At 39.5% G+C, this 13,959-nt stretch overlaps 1 protein-coding gene across 2 annotated transcripts in view; it reads right to left on the bottom strand.

Moving 5' to 3' along the window:
* Positions 1-13,959, bottom strand: part of PHRF1 (PHD and ring finger domains 1) — a 247,004-nt gene that overhangs the window by 213,769 nt on the left and 19,276 nt on the right. For both annotated transcript variants that reach the window (XM_053720192.1, XM_053720193.1), the window contains exons 2-3: positions 7,262-7,370; positions 5,408-5,494 (exon numbers count right to left, since the gene is read on the bottom strand). In XM_053720192.1, the coding sequence (XP_053576167.1) occupies positions 5,408-5,494; positions 7,262-7,346 (172 nt within the window). In that variant the 5' untranslated portion in view covers positions 7,347-7,370. The remainder of the gene's footprint in view (positions 1-5,407; positions 5,495-7,261; positions 7,371-13,959) is intronic.

The raw sequence follows: 13,959 nt of genomic DNA, 5'->3' as shown, positions 1-13,959 counted from the left end.
AATGCAATTTGTTTTAAAATTTATGTTCGCAAAATGTATGGCATTGGCAAAGTAGTTGAAGTTACTAGTACTTGTTGATTTTACATTTGCGGCTTGACATTTTGACAACTGGAACTTAGTGTATTTTCTTTTTTTTTTAACACTGACAGAGTTTGACGTTGACAACAACATCATCCGTCACATATGTACATGTCATGCTAAAATGACAGAGGGAGACAAAAAAGATAGAGAGATAAAAAATGCACCTAGCATTTTAAAAGCAAGCATCTGGGCACATTTTGGATTTTATGAACATACTGGAAAGCACGAATTGGACAAGACACACGCGGTTTGTAAAGCCTGTCACACAAAAATTAAATACCTAGGGAATACTACTAACTTGAGAAATCACGTTAGACGTTTTCACTCTGAGATGCTAACCCCTGCCGCTGTCGCCAGTGCCACTGCCAAGGAAATAACAAGACTAGCTGAAGCTCATCAGCCAAGAATTGATGCAATGCTGTCAACTTTGCCACCCAACTCTGAAAAAGGGAAGAGAATAACCAAAGCTGTGGCAACTTTCATAGCGAAGGACCTACGGCCTTACTCTGTTGTGGAAAACCTTGGGTTTCGCAACCTGTTGAAGACACTAGAGCCACGTTATAAGATCCCGTCACGCAATCACTTAACAGAAAACGTTATACCTGCACTCTACCAAGAAACAAAAGCTCAGGTAATTGCATCAATGAGCCAAGCCAGTCGAGTCGCACTAACGTGTGATTCATGGACTTCAGTCACGACGGAGTCTTATGTAACAGTAACTGCACATTACATTAGCAAGGACTGGAAGATCTTGTCGCATGTGCTGCAAACGAGAGCAGTTTATGAGTCTCACACGGGTTCTCATCTGGCGGAGCTACTGTCTCGTGTCGTGGAAGAATGGCAGCTGTCCGATAAATCTGTAGTGCTTGTGACCGACAATGCTTCGAACATGATTGTTGCTGCTCAAGTTGGAAAATTCCCTCATGTAAAATGCTTCGCCCATACACTGAATCTCGCATCCCAGCGGGCGCTGAAAGTGGCCACGCTCTCCAGGCTTTTAGGCAGAGTGCGACGAATATCAACATTTTTTCACCGCAGCACTACAGCAAACCACTGTCTGAAAGAAAAACAGAAATGTCTTGGCCTGAAGAATCATAAGCTAATAACTGATGTGACAACAAGGTGGAACAGCTCATATGACATGGTCGAGAGGTTCCTAGAACAGCAACCTGCAATCTGTGCCACATTGTTGTCTCCAGAAGTCAGAAAAAGTGAGTCAGATCTCTGCACTCTCAACGAAACAGATGTGTCAAATGCAGAGGATGCTGTGAGTGCATTAAAGCCAATGAAAGATGCAACCACACTGATGTCAGAAGAGCGCAATCCAACTGTTTCTCTCATTGCCCCTCTAAATGCACAACTGCTCCAGAACATGACAGACACCATGGGAGACACACCCATGATCCATGAGATCAAGAATGCCATCAAAACAGATCTCCTGAAGAGGTACAGCAGTGAGGCAGAGAAGAAGATACTTTATACAGCCTCTGCCCTGGATCCTCGTTTTAAGGGACTGCCTTTTATTCTCACAGAGGAGGAGAGATTGGAGATATACAGAGGAGTGACTGAGGAGGCTGCATCCTTGGAGGTAATTTTAATTGCATCATGTTTCTTGAATAGATGTGAGCTGTTGTATGCATTTATTTATGCATTACTGTCTCTCTGAGCACACACATAGCATTAGCTGGCTGGCTGCTCGAGGTAATAATGAATGCTATTTTTTCTATTCTTTTGTTCAAACACAGATTGAGTGTACTAGTACAGTTACATCTAGGAGGACAAACGTGGATGAAGTGCCACTGCCTGAGGGAAAAGAAACTCTGGAAGAAGAATCAGCCATCGAGGAGGATAACCCTTCTCCTCCCAAAAGAAAGTCCACATCGCTTCTCATGACTTTGCTGGGACAGTCTTTCACTGACACTGAAGGTACAATAGAACCCAAGACCCCCTATGCCAAGGCTGAAGAGGAAATAGAGAAATATTGTAAAGCCCCATCTCTGCCTCTCACTGAAGACCCTTTGAAATGGTGGCATGTACATGAGGTCATATTTCCCCTCCTCTCTCATTTGTCAAAGCGATACTTGTGTATCCCAGGTACAAGCGTGTCTGCAGAGCGGGTTTTCTCCACTGCAGGAGATGTGGTAACGGCTAAAAGAAGCACCCTCAAACCAGAGCATGTGGATCAACTAGTGTTCTTACAGAAAAACCTACATATTCCATAATTCTGAGTAGTGATTCAGGTTTATAATATTAATATTTAATGTTTTTTGGCACATCCAGAAGAAAGTGCTGTGTGCCCCACTGCCCAGTGCAGACTACTGTTAAGTTATTTTATATTTGTTACTGTTATATAGCTTATAGCTTTTTGAAAAATGAAGCTTAAAACCTTGAGTAAATCTTTGTTGGATCACAAAATATACTAGTACACTACACGACACGACCGACCACGTCACTCTGTCACAGTCACACACACACACACACAATACAAAAGAAACAACACACAACTGCACACACCTCATGTGTGCGTGTCAGTCAGTGTCACCCTTCACCATGATTCACTCTTTTTATTATGTGTGTTTTTTTTGGTATTGTTTGACTGTGTGTGACTGTGACTGTGTGTGTGTTGTGTAACAATATATTTGTGATCCCATAAAGATATTGATAATCAAAGTTAGTAAATCTAGTAGTTCAATGCTACTTCTTGTTTAATGTCTATTACTACTTCTAGTGTTACTGTGATGTTTGCCAATCAGGAAGTGCTCTGTTTTGTAGATGTTGTGCTATTGTTACAGCACACCCCTGTATTGTTTGCAATGCAGTGAGTGCATAGTGCACACTGCATAAGGGATTATTAATATTATTCATTCACACTAAAAAATTGTCTATTTTAAATAGACCCTTTAAGAAAGATATCATATGTTTTTGTTTATGATCCCAATTCCCAATCCCAAATGCCATCCCACCCACTCCCAGGCAGATCTGTAGGGGTTAACCGAATATAACCAACCAGTTAACAATAACAATGTGTGTACTGCAGTGTCTAACTGTCTCTTTATGAGTGTGTGAGTGTGTCTGTGAGTGAGTGCCAGTTTGAAAAGTTTGTATGTATCTCATTCTCTATGAGTGTGTGTGAGATGAGTGTATTAACTGCCTTTGAATTTTTTTGTTTGTATGTGATTGTGTGTCTGTCCCAGTGTCACTGTCTAAGTGTCTATGAGTGTGAGTGTGACTGTGGCTGACTGTGGTGCCATTGAATGTTTTTGTTTGTGTGTGTGTCCCACTGTGTCTCTAGTGTCTGAGTGTCTAGTGAGTGTGACTGTCTAACTGTCTATGAGTGCACTATGCAGAGAGTGAGACTGAAGCCAAACCCCACTATAGGGGAAGGAAAAGCCTTGAGTAAACCTTGAGTAAATCTTTATTGGATCACAAATATACTGTACACTACAGACAGTACAGCACACACACAGTGCCACACACAACAGCACAATACAAAAATAAAGCACACACACCTCAGGTGAGTGGCGTGCCACCCTTTCTTCACCATGATTTACTCCTTGATGTCTGTGTCCTTTTTTATGTATTGTTTGTTTGTGTGTGACTGCTGTGTACTGTTCAGTGACAGACTCAGTCACTATTCAGTTGTGTGTAGTACTGCTTTAACAGTAACTAATAACTAACTAATTATATTTGTGATCCCATAAAGATAATATAATCATCAAGAAGAAACTGTAGTTATAGTAGTTCAGTTCAATGCTACTTGTTTTAAATGTCTCTCTCTCAGTCTCTAGTACTATTGTAAGTCTGTAACTGTGTAAACTAATTGTATATGTCACAATCACATGTGTGTTGTGTGCACACTCTGTGCTTTTGTGTTGTGTTCCAGATTCTTCACGTGATGTTTGTTTGCCACAAATTGACAGTCATGAAGGCACAGTGGACTGCACCTGTAATTTTGTACCTATAAGGGATTTATGTTTTGTTTTCTGAGGACAATTTTCACACAAATAAGGTATTATGGTGGTAACTTAAGCTTAACCTATCTATTTGGGTTTTAATTTAATGTCTATTATATTATTATTACTAAGTAAGTAAAGAAATTAAATTAAAACCAACATAGATAGGTTAGACATTTATTTGTTGTTCATGTTTCTTTACAAGTGTATAGTGTACTACTTACTAATATATAATATATACATTTAAATATTTTCTTTTACTGAAGAAGTACACTGTGAGCACTGCACTTTTTACACTACGTACTCTGTAACTACAGTTTGATGCCATAATATTGTTTCCAAACCAATACAACAATTGCCATTTAGTATTTACTGTTCTATAAACTGTTGTTGTCTGCTGTGTTCAGACTTTGCCACAGGAAGAGTGTCCTTTTTTGAGCTAATAAAATAAAAAAAGAGTTTATTTCAATACTTTGACTTCTTGAATTTTTTTTTCTGAAAAATTTAAAAATTGGGCAGAAATAGTGCAGTAATCGTGATGCATCGCGATGCATCGTAGAATCGAATCGTATCGAATCGTTACGATGATAATCGTAATCGAATCGAATCGTGAGACAGGTGAAGATGCGCAGCTCTACCGTGGACTGGATACACCTTACTATAGTCTATGAATAAGCACCACTAGGGGGCGCGAAACGCGTTCGACTGCTTGCCTCCCTGTCTGCCCTCTGTTTGGGAACACTTATTGTTTTATTCTGTGTACTAATAAAAGGTACGTTTTATTTTTTCTAAATTATGAGTGCCTGCATTTATTTTTCCTTTGCATGACTACACGGCCTGATCTGCCGTTAAGCTACGGCACTCCGATCCTTAACTCTAGCAGAGCACTTTGAATTTCTCATTTGCACACACGGACCGTTGGTCTGACCGTGTTCCGGACACCCCTGTCTCTTGCATGCAAATTTTAAGCAACTTTCTAATTTACTCCAATTATGATTTTTTCTTCGTTCTCTTGCTATCTTTATTTTAAAAGCAGGAATGTAAATCTTAGCAGCCAGACCATTTTAGTTTCAGCACCATGGATAGCGCTTGCTAATTGGAGGCTTACATTTACCCACCAATAAGCAAGCATAACACAGGTTCTCAACCAAAAATGGGCCGGCTCCTATGCATCACAATCCTGCTTTTTAAATAAAGATAGCAAAAGAACGAAGAAAAATTGATAATAGGAGTAAATTAGAAAGTTGCTTAAAATTGCATGTGCCCTCTGAATCACGAAAGAAAAAAATTTGGATTCAGTGTCCCTTTAACAAAGGTTATGAGTAAGTACTGATCACATTAATTCCCACTACTGCAGTATTCTAGTTACTTACCGGATACATCCTCCTCCTCATCACCATCCTCTTCCTCCCCATCCTCATCCTCCTCACTCCCTGGTTCATCATCAGATTCTTCAATATCTTTAACAAAAAGTTAACGTGTGTCCGTTATTACCGTGATAATTAACACAGGTAAAGTAATTAATACTATAACAACAATAGGATATTCACCAATTTTACAATACAATTGGCTTTTACAAAAAACACTCTAAAAAGTAAAAAAAAAAGTTATTGTTACTTTATCAATACTCCTATTACTGCACATGTGATTGGCAGACTCGCAGGCTGATTTCTAAGCCTCTTATGTCTGTGCCTTTTATTTGCTTTTTACAGGCAGAAAGTGCTAGTTCATGTGTGCCATATAGATAACATTGTGTTCATTCCCGTAGAGATATGTTGGAGTCAGCTCTAATTGGCTGAAATGTAAGTTTGTAAAAAGCACTGAGATAAGGGACAGTCTGCAGACGCTTAGATACAAAGTATTTAAATAGAAGAGTGCTGGTTGTGCAAAAATGGGGGATGGGTAATAAAGGTGATTATCTTTCTTTTTAAACAATAAACATTTTTAAGTACATGGGTGGGATCAGAAGTAGCAAGTGACATTTTGGCCTGGCAAGTAGCTTAGGATTTAAAATTTTGAGCCCTGTAGTTAAAGCATTACAATAAAAGACGTATTACAATACAAAGCAACTCTATTGCAAAAAATGCTTCTAATATATTTTAAAAAAAACTCACTGCTGAATAATTCAAACTGTACTAGATTGTCTCTTTACGGTGACGTTAGATAAGAAATTTACAGCAATGCAATTTCAAATTCAACTTCATATTTTTCAATATGCTTCTTAATGTAAACATGCATTTTTTATAAGTGACCCGTCCTTGAAAATTAACTTTAAAAAGGACTTGCAAGTCAAAGCTTAACTGTCATGATACCAAGAAATCACATAAATTAAAATAACTTTCAAATGCACTTCTATTATCAAATGTACTTAATTCTCTTGGTATCCTTTGTTTAAGAGCATACTGCAGCAGTGCTTGTAACAATGTTATACATTGCTTGGCACTAAAGGTCATCAGTGTGAGAGAGCCTTGCTATTTTCAGTCAGCAGGTGGTACAGCTACTGATTACATGTACCACCCACACTGTCAAAAAAGGAAATAGCCTCTCACCACCTAAGCAGTCACCAGTGGCTAAGGAATTTTGTGATTTCAGCTCTTTAGCAGGTACAGGCAATAAACCGTCTGCTCCAAGGTTTTTAAAGACCTTGCAAAATATTTTAGGCTTTATTGTCCTTTTCAAGAGACGGGAAACCCCAATTTTCTCTTTCATAATTCAGATAGAACATACAAAGACTTTCATATGTACTTTTATTATAAAATGTGCTTCATTCTCTTGTTATCCTTTGCTGAAGGAACAGCATCGCACTACTGGCAGCTAACTGAACACATCTAGTTAGCCAATCACGAGAGACAAATGTGTGCAGGCACCAATCAGCAGCTAGCTCCGACTAGTGTAGGATATGTGTGTATTAATCTTCAACAATGGATAGCAAAAGAACAAAGCACATTTGAAAATAGAAGTGATTGAAAGCTCTGATTCTTGCAAGTTTCATTTGGACTTTCTTATCCCTTTAAGATCTTAAATCGTATCCTAAAAGAAGGGAGAATATATTGCATTTAAAAATAAAGAGTTGCTTGATATAATTTAGATATTTTTTTTTTAGCCTTATATATACTAAGAAAAAGTAGTTGAGGTATGCACAACAGATTTATTGGACTCACACTATTCTGCTAAGGTTGCAAGACACTATTCTAGTATAGATTTGTGCTATGACGTGCTGGCCTTACCATCATCACTTGCGATCACTTGTGCCCGCTTCCCTTTTGAGCTGTTATAGTTGATCAGCTGATTCTCATTCTCTTCATCATCCATTGCTCCGCATTGGAAAACTACAACCTGCACGGTAAATAAAGAGTTAATATTCTGTAGCTCCAGGGACAAAATTACAGATATTTAAGTTATAAAATGGCAAGCTCTCATATAGTAGCACAAAACACAGTTGGAACATAGCACTCAATTGTAGCTTTTAGGAGTGCACGCTACTAACACGGTTTCTCCTCACCCCCAATGTCAATACAAGAGTAGAGGGAAATAACAGCACTCACCATAAAAGAACAAAACGTCCTTCATTAAAGTGAAATGTTCATATACAGCAGGCATGTTTCGGGGCTTAATCAGGCATGGGAAGTGCTGTTATTTACCTACTCTTGGATTAAGCGCTCATATAGTTTCAGATATATAAATATAATGGTCTAGATTTACTAAGACTGTAAAGGTGAGAACCTCCAATCCTAAATGTCACCAAAATCATCACCTTAAAGAAAGGAAAATATGATATGTCCTTGCATTAACATAGATTTGTATAGGTTGAACTCGATGGACTTCAGTCTTTTTCAACCTCATTTACTAATATACTTACAAAAAAGCTCCAGTTGAGTCTAAATTAATTCCCTTAAAAAAAGTGACCCATTTAACACAATCATATCCCTGAATTCTGTTTCTAGCAAGAAATGTATCCAAACCCTTTTTAAATATATCTATGGTATTGGCGTTCACTACCTCCTTTGGTAGTGAGTTCCACAATTTTATTGCTCTTACAGTGAAAAAACATTTCCATTGCAGGAGATTAAATCTCCTTTCCTCCAGCCTTAAATTGTGTCCTCTTGTCAAAAACAATTCTCTTGGAATAAGCAGAGTTTCTTCCATCTCTGTATATGGGCCTCGAATATATTTATATAAGGTAATCATGTCACCTCTCAAGCACCTTTTTTCTAGAGAAAACAAAGTTTGACTAGTCTCTCGTCAAAGATTAAATTCTCTATTCCTCATATTATCTTTGTAGCCCTTCTCTGAACTTTTTCTAAGTCTGCAATGACTTTTTTTTTTTTAGATCGGTCCCCAGAACTGCACTCCATACTCAAGGTGAGGTCTTACCAGGGATTTATATAGTGACATAATTATGCTTTCTTCCCTTGTATCAATGTATTTTTTAATTTCCTCAATATACCCGACTCCTGGTCCTTTGGGCTGGCTGCTAGATTTTGAACACATTTGTAAATCACTGATAGAGATGGTTATTTTACAATCTACAAATATGGGTACCTTATTGTTTTAAACATTTCAGCAGTATAATTATATATTCATAATAATTTTTTCCCCAAAATAACTCTAGATATTGCATCTAGATATGATGGTAAAACCAAAGGTAAAAAAAAAATTCTAATGGTAGCAGAATAATGATTCATGAAAAGGTATAAAAGTTGATCAGTAATCCGAATGTTGGTCAATATATTGTTAAACATGTGGTTTTGTCCTCCAGTAGTGGAATAGGGCCACTAAAACCATAATATTGTATGCTTTTAACCCCTTGCGCCAAATGAATGTAGGTGCTATGTCACACAGAACTTTGTCCAGCATACTGTGTTGATGTAGAACCTACGTCCAGCACAGATGTGCATGTTCTGCCTTCATATGGTAAGGGAGCACTGATTGTGGTGAGGGAGGTGGGTGGGCAGCCCAGCTGAGAAGGGAGGGGCAGAGTACACTGCAGCAAAACGTTATGAAAGGAGAGGAGAGATGGGGCTATACACTACAGAAAAATATCAACTGGGGAGGTCCCTACACTACATAAAAATAATAAATAAAAATAAAATTAAAAAAAAATAAAATTGTTATTGGAACACTGTCTGCCAGTGACAAACATGGCGTGGAGCAGTGAGAAGAGGAGAGTTAGAGAGCTGTTTGGAAGGGGGGGAATCAGGAAAGTGGTAGGGATTTACACTACAGAAAAATAAAATATAAAATATTTAAAAAATAAATAAAATGCCCTAAACTACATAATAACCGCTGCCTGCCAGTATCTATGAAAGTGGTGATCGGGGGAGGAAAGAGAAGTGTTTGGGAGAAATCAGGTAGGGATTAGGGGGTCAGAGGGTAATCCCTACACTAGAGCAAATATTAATCTTACAAGCTACCCAATTAACCCCCTCACTGTTGGAAATTTCAGAAGTGTGGTGCACAGCTGCAATTAGTGGCCTTCCATTTGCCAATAAACAATGACCCATTTCTGAAAAAAGGGGATATCAGAGAAGCTTTTACAACCATTTGTCTTATGACTGCAGTAGTGGTGTGTAAATAATTTAATTGAGAAACCCAAAGTCTGCGAAAAAGTTATTTTTCTTTATAATGACCATATTTGGAGGCCAAAAAAATGGCATCAAATATACATAATGGCCCTAGATCAATAATTCTACGGCATAGGTATTTTACTTTCCTCTCACTGCACCTTTTTACAAATACAACCCATCTCTCCCACACATTTTCTTCCTTCGAAACCCACGTGATTTGCGCTCCTCTCTCTCTCTATCTCTCTACATGTTGCTATTATAGGATCACCCACCCCCCCGGCTCCTCTTTTCTTTGAATGCATCATTCTATCTAGTATTTATTTAGAATTTAATGACCCTTTAAAATTACATTGTACTGAATAACTTTATACTCTTTAATGTTTCCCAATTATCCATTTTTTTCCCCACTGGAGAGTATCAAATTGTTTACAAATAGTTCCTTTACCTTTATTTTGTAACCTGAAATTGAAAAATGTTGAAAAGCAAGTAGGTTTAGGAGTACGCGTTATGGGCTTGATTTATCTAGCCGTTCACCCCCCTACGACTGCAGGTTCTCACAAGAGAACCTGCAGTCAGTATTTATCAAGCAGCGGTCATCAGAAGGCTGCTTTCCTAACCTCTTCCATGGAGAATTTTAATCTCCCCGGTCTTGTCCGACTGGGGAGATTCACAGCTCCTGACGGCAGGCAGTGTTGCACAAGGGCACAAAATAGCACTCTTGTGCAATGCTTATTTCTGGCAGAGGATAGCTGCCCGCCACAGGCGAGCTGTGACGGACAGGGGCGAATATGTACCCCTGTCCTGGCCCTAGCTTGATAAATCAAGCCCTATATAGCAGCAATTTTGCAAGACTACTTTTAGCATTTATACTTTGTGAAAACACTGCTGCTATCTAGTCATGAAAAACATTACTAGAGGGGTTAAACAAATAGCATTTTATTATTGCACTATTGCGTGCATATAACTCATTAGAGTCGTTTTTTTACACTTTCTTAATAGTACATATTTATAATAAAAATACCTGTAGCAAATGAACACATCACGCATTGTCAATAACGCATTTAATATGATTTAGCAGCATTCATGTACTAACTCCCATCAATAAACCTATTATTTTTAACACCGCTATAGAGTAGCAAATTGATAGGCAGATTACTGCTTACTAAACTTTTTAAAAGGAACAATCATTTCTATTCAGTATCACACGTAACTATAATATTTATGTCTTCAGTGCCTGAAGGGAAAAAATCTTTATTTAGCACTTTGTTTGCATTACAAAAAGGAAGTAGTGACTGAAAGTAAACAAGCAATACACATGCAATTTATGCCCCTGTGAACAACAGACCATTCACATTTCACAGTATATAAAAGAGAGTAAAAACATAATTTATGCTTACCTGATAAATTTATTTCTCTTGTAGTGTATCCAGTCCACGGATCATCCATTACTTATGGGATATTAACTCCTCCCCAACAGGAAGTGCAAGAGGATTCACCCAGCAGAGCTGCTATATAGCTCCTCCCCTAACTGCCATTACCAGTCATTCGACCGAAAACATGCAGAGAAAGGAAAACCATAGGGTGCAGTGGTGACTGTAGTTTAATGGAAAAATTACCTGCCTTAAAGTGACAGGGCGGGCCGTGGACTGGATACACTACAAGAGAAATAAATTTATCAGGTAAGCATAAATTATGTTTTCTCTTGTTAAGTGTATCCAGTCCACGGATCATCCATTACTTATGGGATACCAATACCAAAGCTAAAGTACACGGATGACGGGAGGGACAGGCAGGCTCTTTATACTGAAGGAACCACTGCCTGAAGAACCTTTCTCCCAAAAACAGCCTCCGAAGAAGCAAAAGTGTCAAATTTGTAAAATTTGGAAAAAGTATGAAGAGAAGACCAAGTTGCAGCCTTGCAAATCTGTTCAACAGAAGCCTCATTCTTAAAGGCCCAAGTGGAAGCCACAGCTCTAGTAGAATGTGCTGTAATTCTTTCAGGAGGCTGCTGTCCAGCAGTCTCATAGGCTAACCGTATTATGCTACGAAGCCAAAAGGAGAGAGAGGTAGCCGAAGCTTTTTGACCTCTCCTCTGACCAGAATAAACGACAAACAGGGAAGACGTTTGTCGAAAATCCTTAGTTGCCTGTAGATAAAATTTCAGGGCACGGACTACATCTAGATTGTGTAGCAGACGTTCCTTTTTCGAAGAAGGATTAGGACACAAAGATGGAACCACAATCTCTTGATTGATATTCCTGTTAGTGACCACCTTAGGTAGGAACCCAGGTTTAGTACGCAGAACTACCTTGTCTGAATGAAAAATCAGATAAGGAGAATCACAATGTAAGGCAGATAACTCAGAGACTCTTCGAGCCGAGGAAATCGCCATTAAAAACAGAACTTTCCAAGATAACAACTTGATATCAATGGAATGAAGGGGTTCAAACGGAACAACCTGTAAAACATTAAGAACTAAGTTCAAACTCCATGGTGGAGCAACAGTTTTAAACACAGGCTTGATCCTAGCTAAAGCCTGACAAAAAGCTTGAACGTCCGGAACTTCTGACAGACGTTTGTGTAAAAGAATGGACAGAGCTGAAATCTGTCCCTTTAAGGAACTAGCGGATAAACCCTTTTCTAAACCTTCTTGTAGAAAAGACAATATCCTCGGAATCCTAACCTTACTCCATGAGTAACTCTTGGATTCGCACCAATATAAGTATTTGCGCCATATCTTATGGTAAATCTTTCTGGTAACAGGCTTCCTAGCCTGTATTAAGGTATCAATAACTGACTCAGAAAAACCACGTTTTGATAAAATCAAGCGTTCAATTTCCAAGCAGTCAGCTTCAGAGAAATTAGATTTTGATGTTTGAAGGGACCCTGGATCAGAAGGTCCTGTTTCAGAGGTAGCGACCAAGGTGGACAGGATGACATGTCCACTAGATCTGCATACCAAGTCCTGCGTGGCCATGCAGGCGCTATTAGAATCACTGATGCTCTCTCCTGTTTGATTCTGGCAATCAATCGAGGAAGCATCGGGAAGGGTGGAAACACATAAGCCATCCCGAAGGTCCAAGGTGCTGTCAAAGCATCTATCAGAACCGCTCCCGGATCCCTGGATCTGGACCCGTAACGAGGAAGCTTGGCGTTCTGTCGAGACGCCATGAGATCTATCTCTGGTTTGCCCCAACGTCGAAGTATTTGGGCAAAGACCTCCGGATGAAGTTCCCACTCCCCCGGATGAAAAGTCTGACGACTTAAGAAATCCGCCTCCCAGTTCTCCACTCCCGGGATGTGGATTGCTGACAGGTGGCAAGAGTGAGACTCTGCCCAGCGAATTATCTTTGATACTTCCATCATTGCTAGGGAGCTTCTTGTCCCTCCCTGATGGTTGATGTAAGCTACAGTCGTGATGTTGTCCGACTGAAACCTGATGAACCCCCGAGTTGTTAAGTGGGGCCAAGCCAGAAGGGCATTGAGAACTGCTCTCAATTCCAGAATGTTTATTGGTAGGAGACTCTCCTCCTGATTCCATTGTCCCTGAGCCTTCAGAGAATTCCAGACAGCGCCCCAACCTAGTAGGCTGGCGTCTGTTGTTACAATTGTCCAGTCCGGCCTGCTGAATGGCATCCCCCTGGACAGATGTGGCCGAGAAAGCCACCATAGAAGAGAATTTCTGGTCTCTTGATCCAGATTCAGAGTAGGGGACAAGTCTGAGTAATCCCCATTCCACTGACTTAGCATGCACAATTGCAGCGGTCTGAGATGTAGGCGTGCAAAGGGTACTATGTCCATTGCTGCTACCATTAAGCCGATCACCTCCATGCATTGAGCTACTGACGGGTGTTGAATGGAATGAAGGACACGGCATGCATTTTGAAGCTTTGTTAACCTGTCTTCTGTCAGGTAAATCTTCATTTCTACAGAATCTATAAGAGTCCCCAAGAAGGGAACTCTTGTGAGTGGAAAGAGAGAACTCTTCTTTTCGTTCACCTTCCATCCATGCGACCTTAGAAATGCCAGTACTAACTCTGTATGAGACTTGGCAGTTTGAAAGCTTGAAGCTTGTATCAGAATGTTGTCTAGGTACGGAGCTACCGCAATTCCTCGCGGTCTTAGTACTGCCAGAAGAGCACCCAGAACCTTTGTGAAGATTCTCGGAGCCGTAGCCAATCCGAATGGAAGAGCTACAAACTGGTAATGCCTGTCTAGAAAGGCAAACCTTAGATACCGGTAAAGATCTTTGTGAATCGGTATGTGAAGGTAAGCATCCTTTAAATCCACTGTGGTCATGTACTGACCCTTTTGGATCATGGGTAAAATTGTCCAAATAGTTTCCATTTTGAACGATG

The sequence above is a fragment of the Bombina bombina genome, chromosome 7 (genome assembly GCF_027579735.1).
Source record: "Bombina bombina isolate aBomBom1 chromosome 7, aBomBom1.pri, whole genome shotgun sequence".
In the NCBI taxonomy this organism is placed as follows: Eukaryota; Metazoa; Chordata; class Amphibia; order Anura; family Bombinatoridae; genus Bombina; species Bombina bombina.
This window is presented reverse-complemented; position numbering and strand designations above follow the sequence as displayed.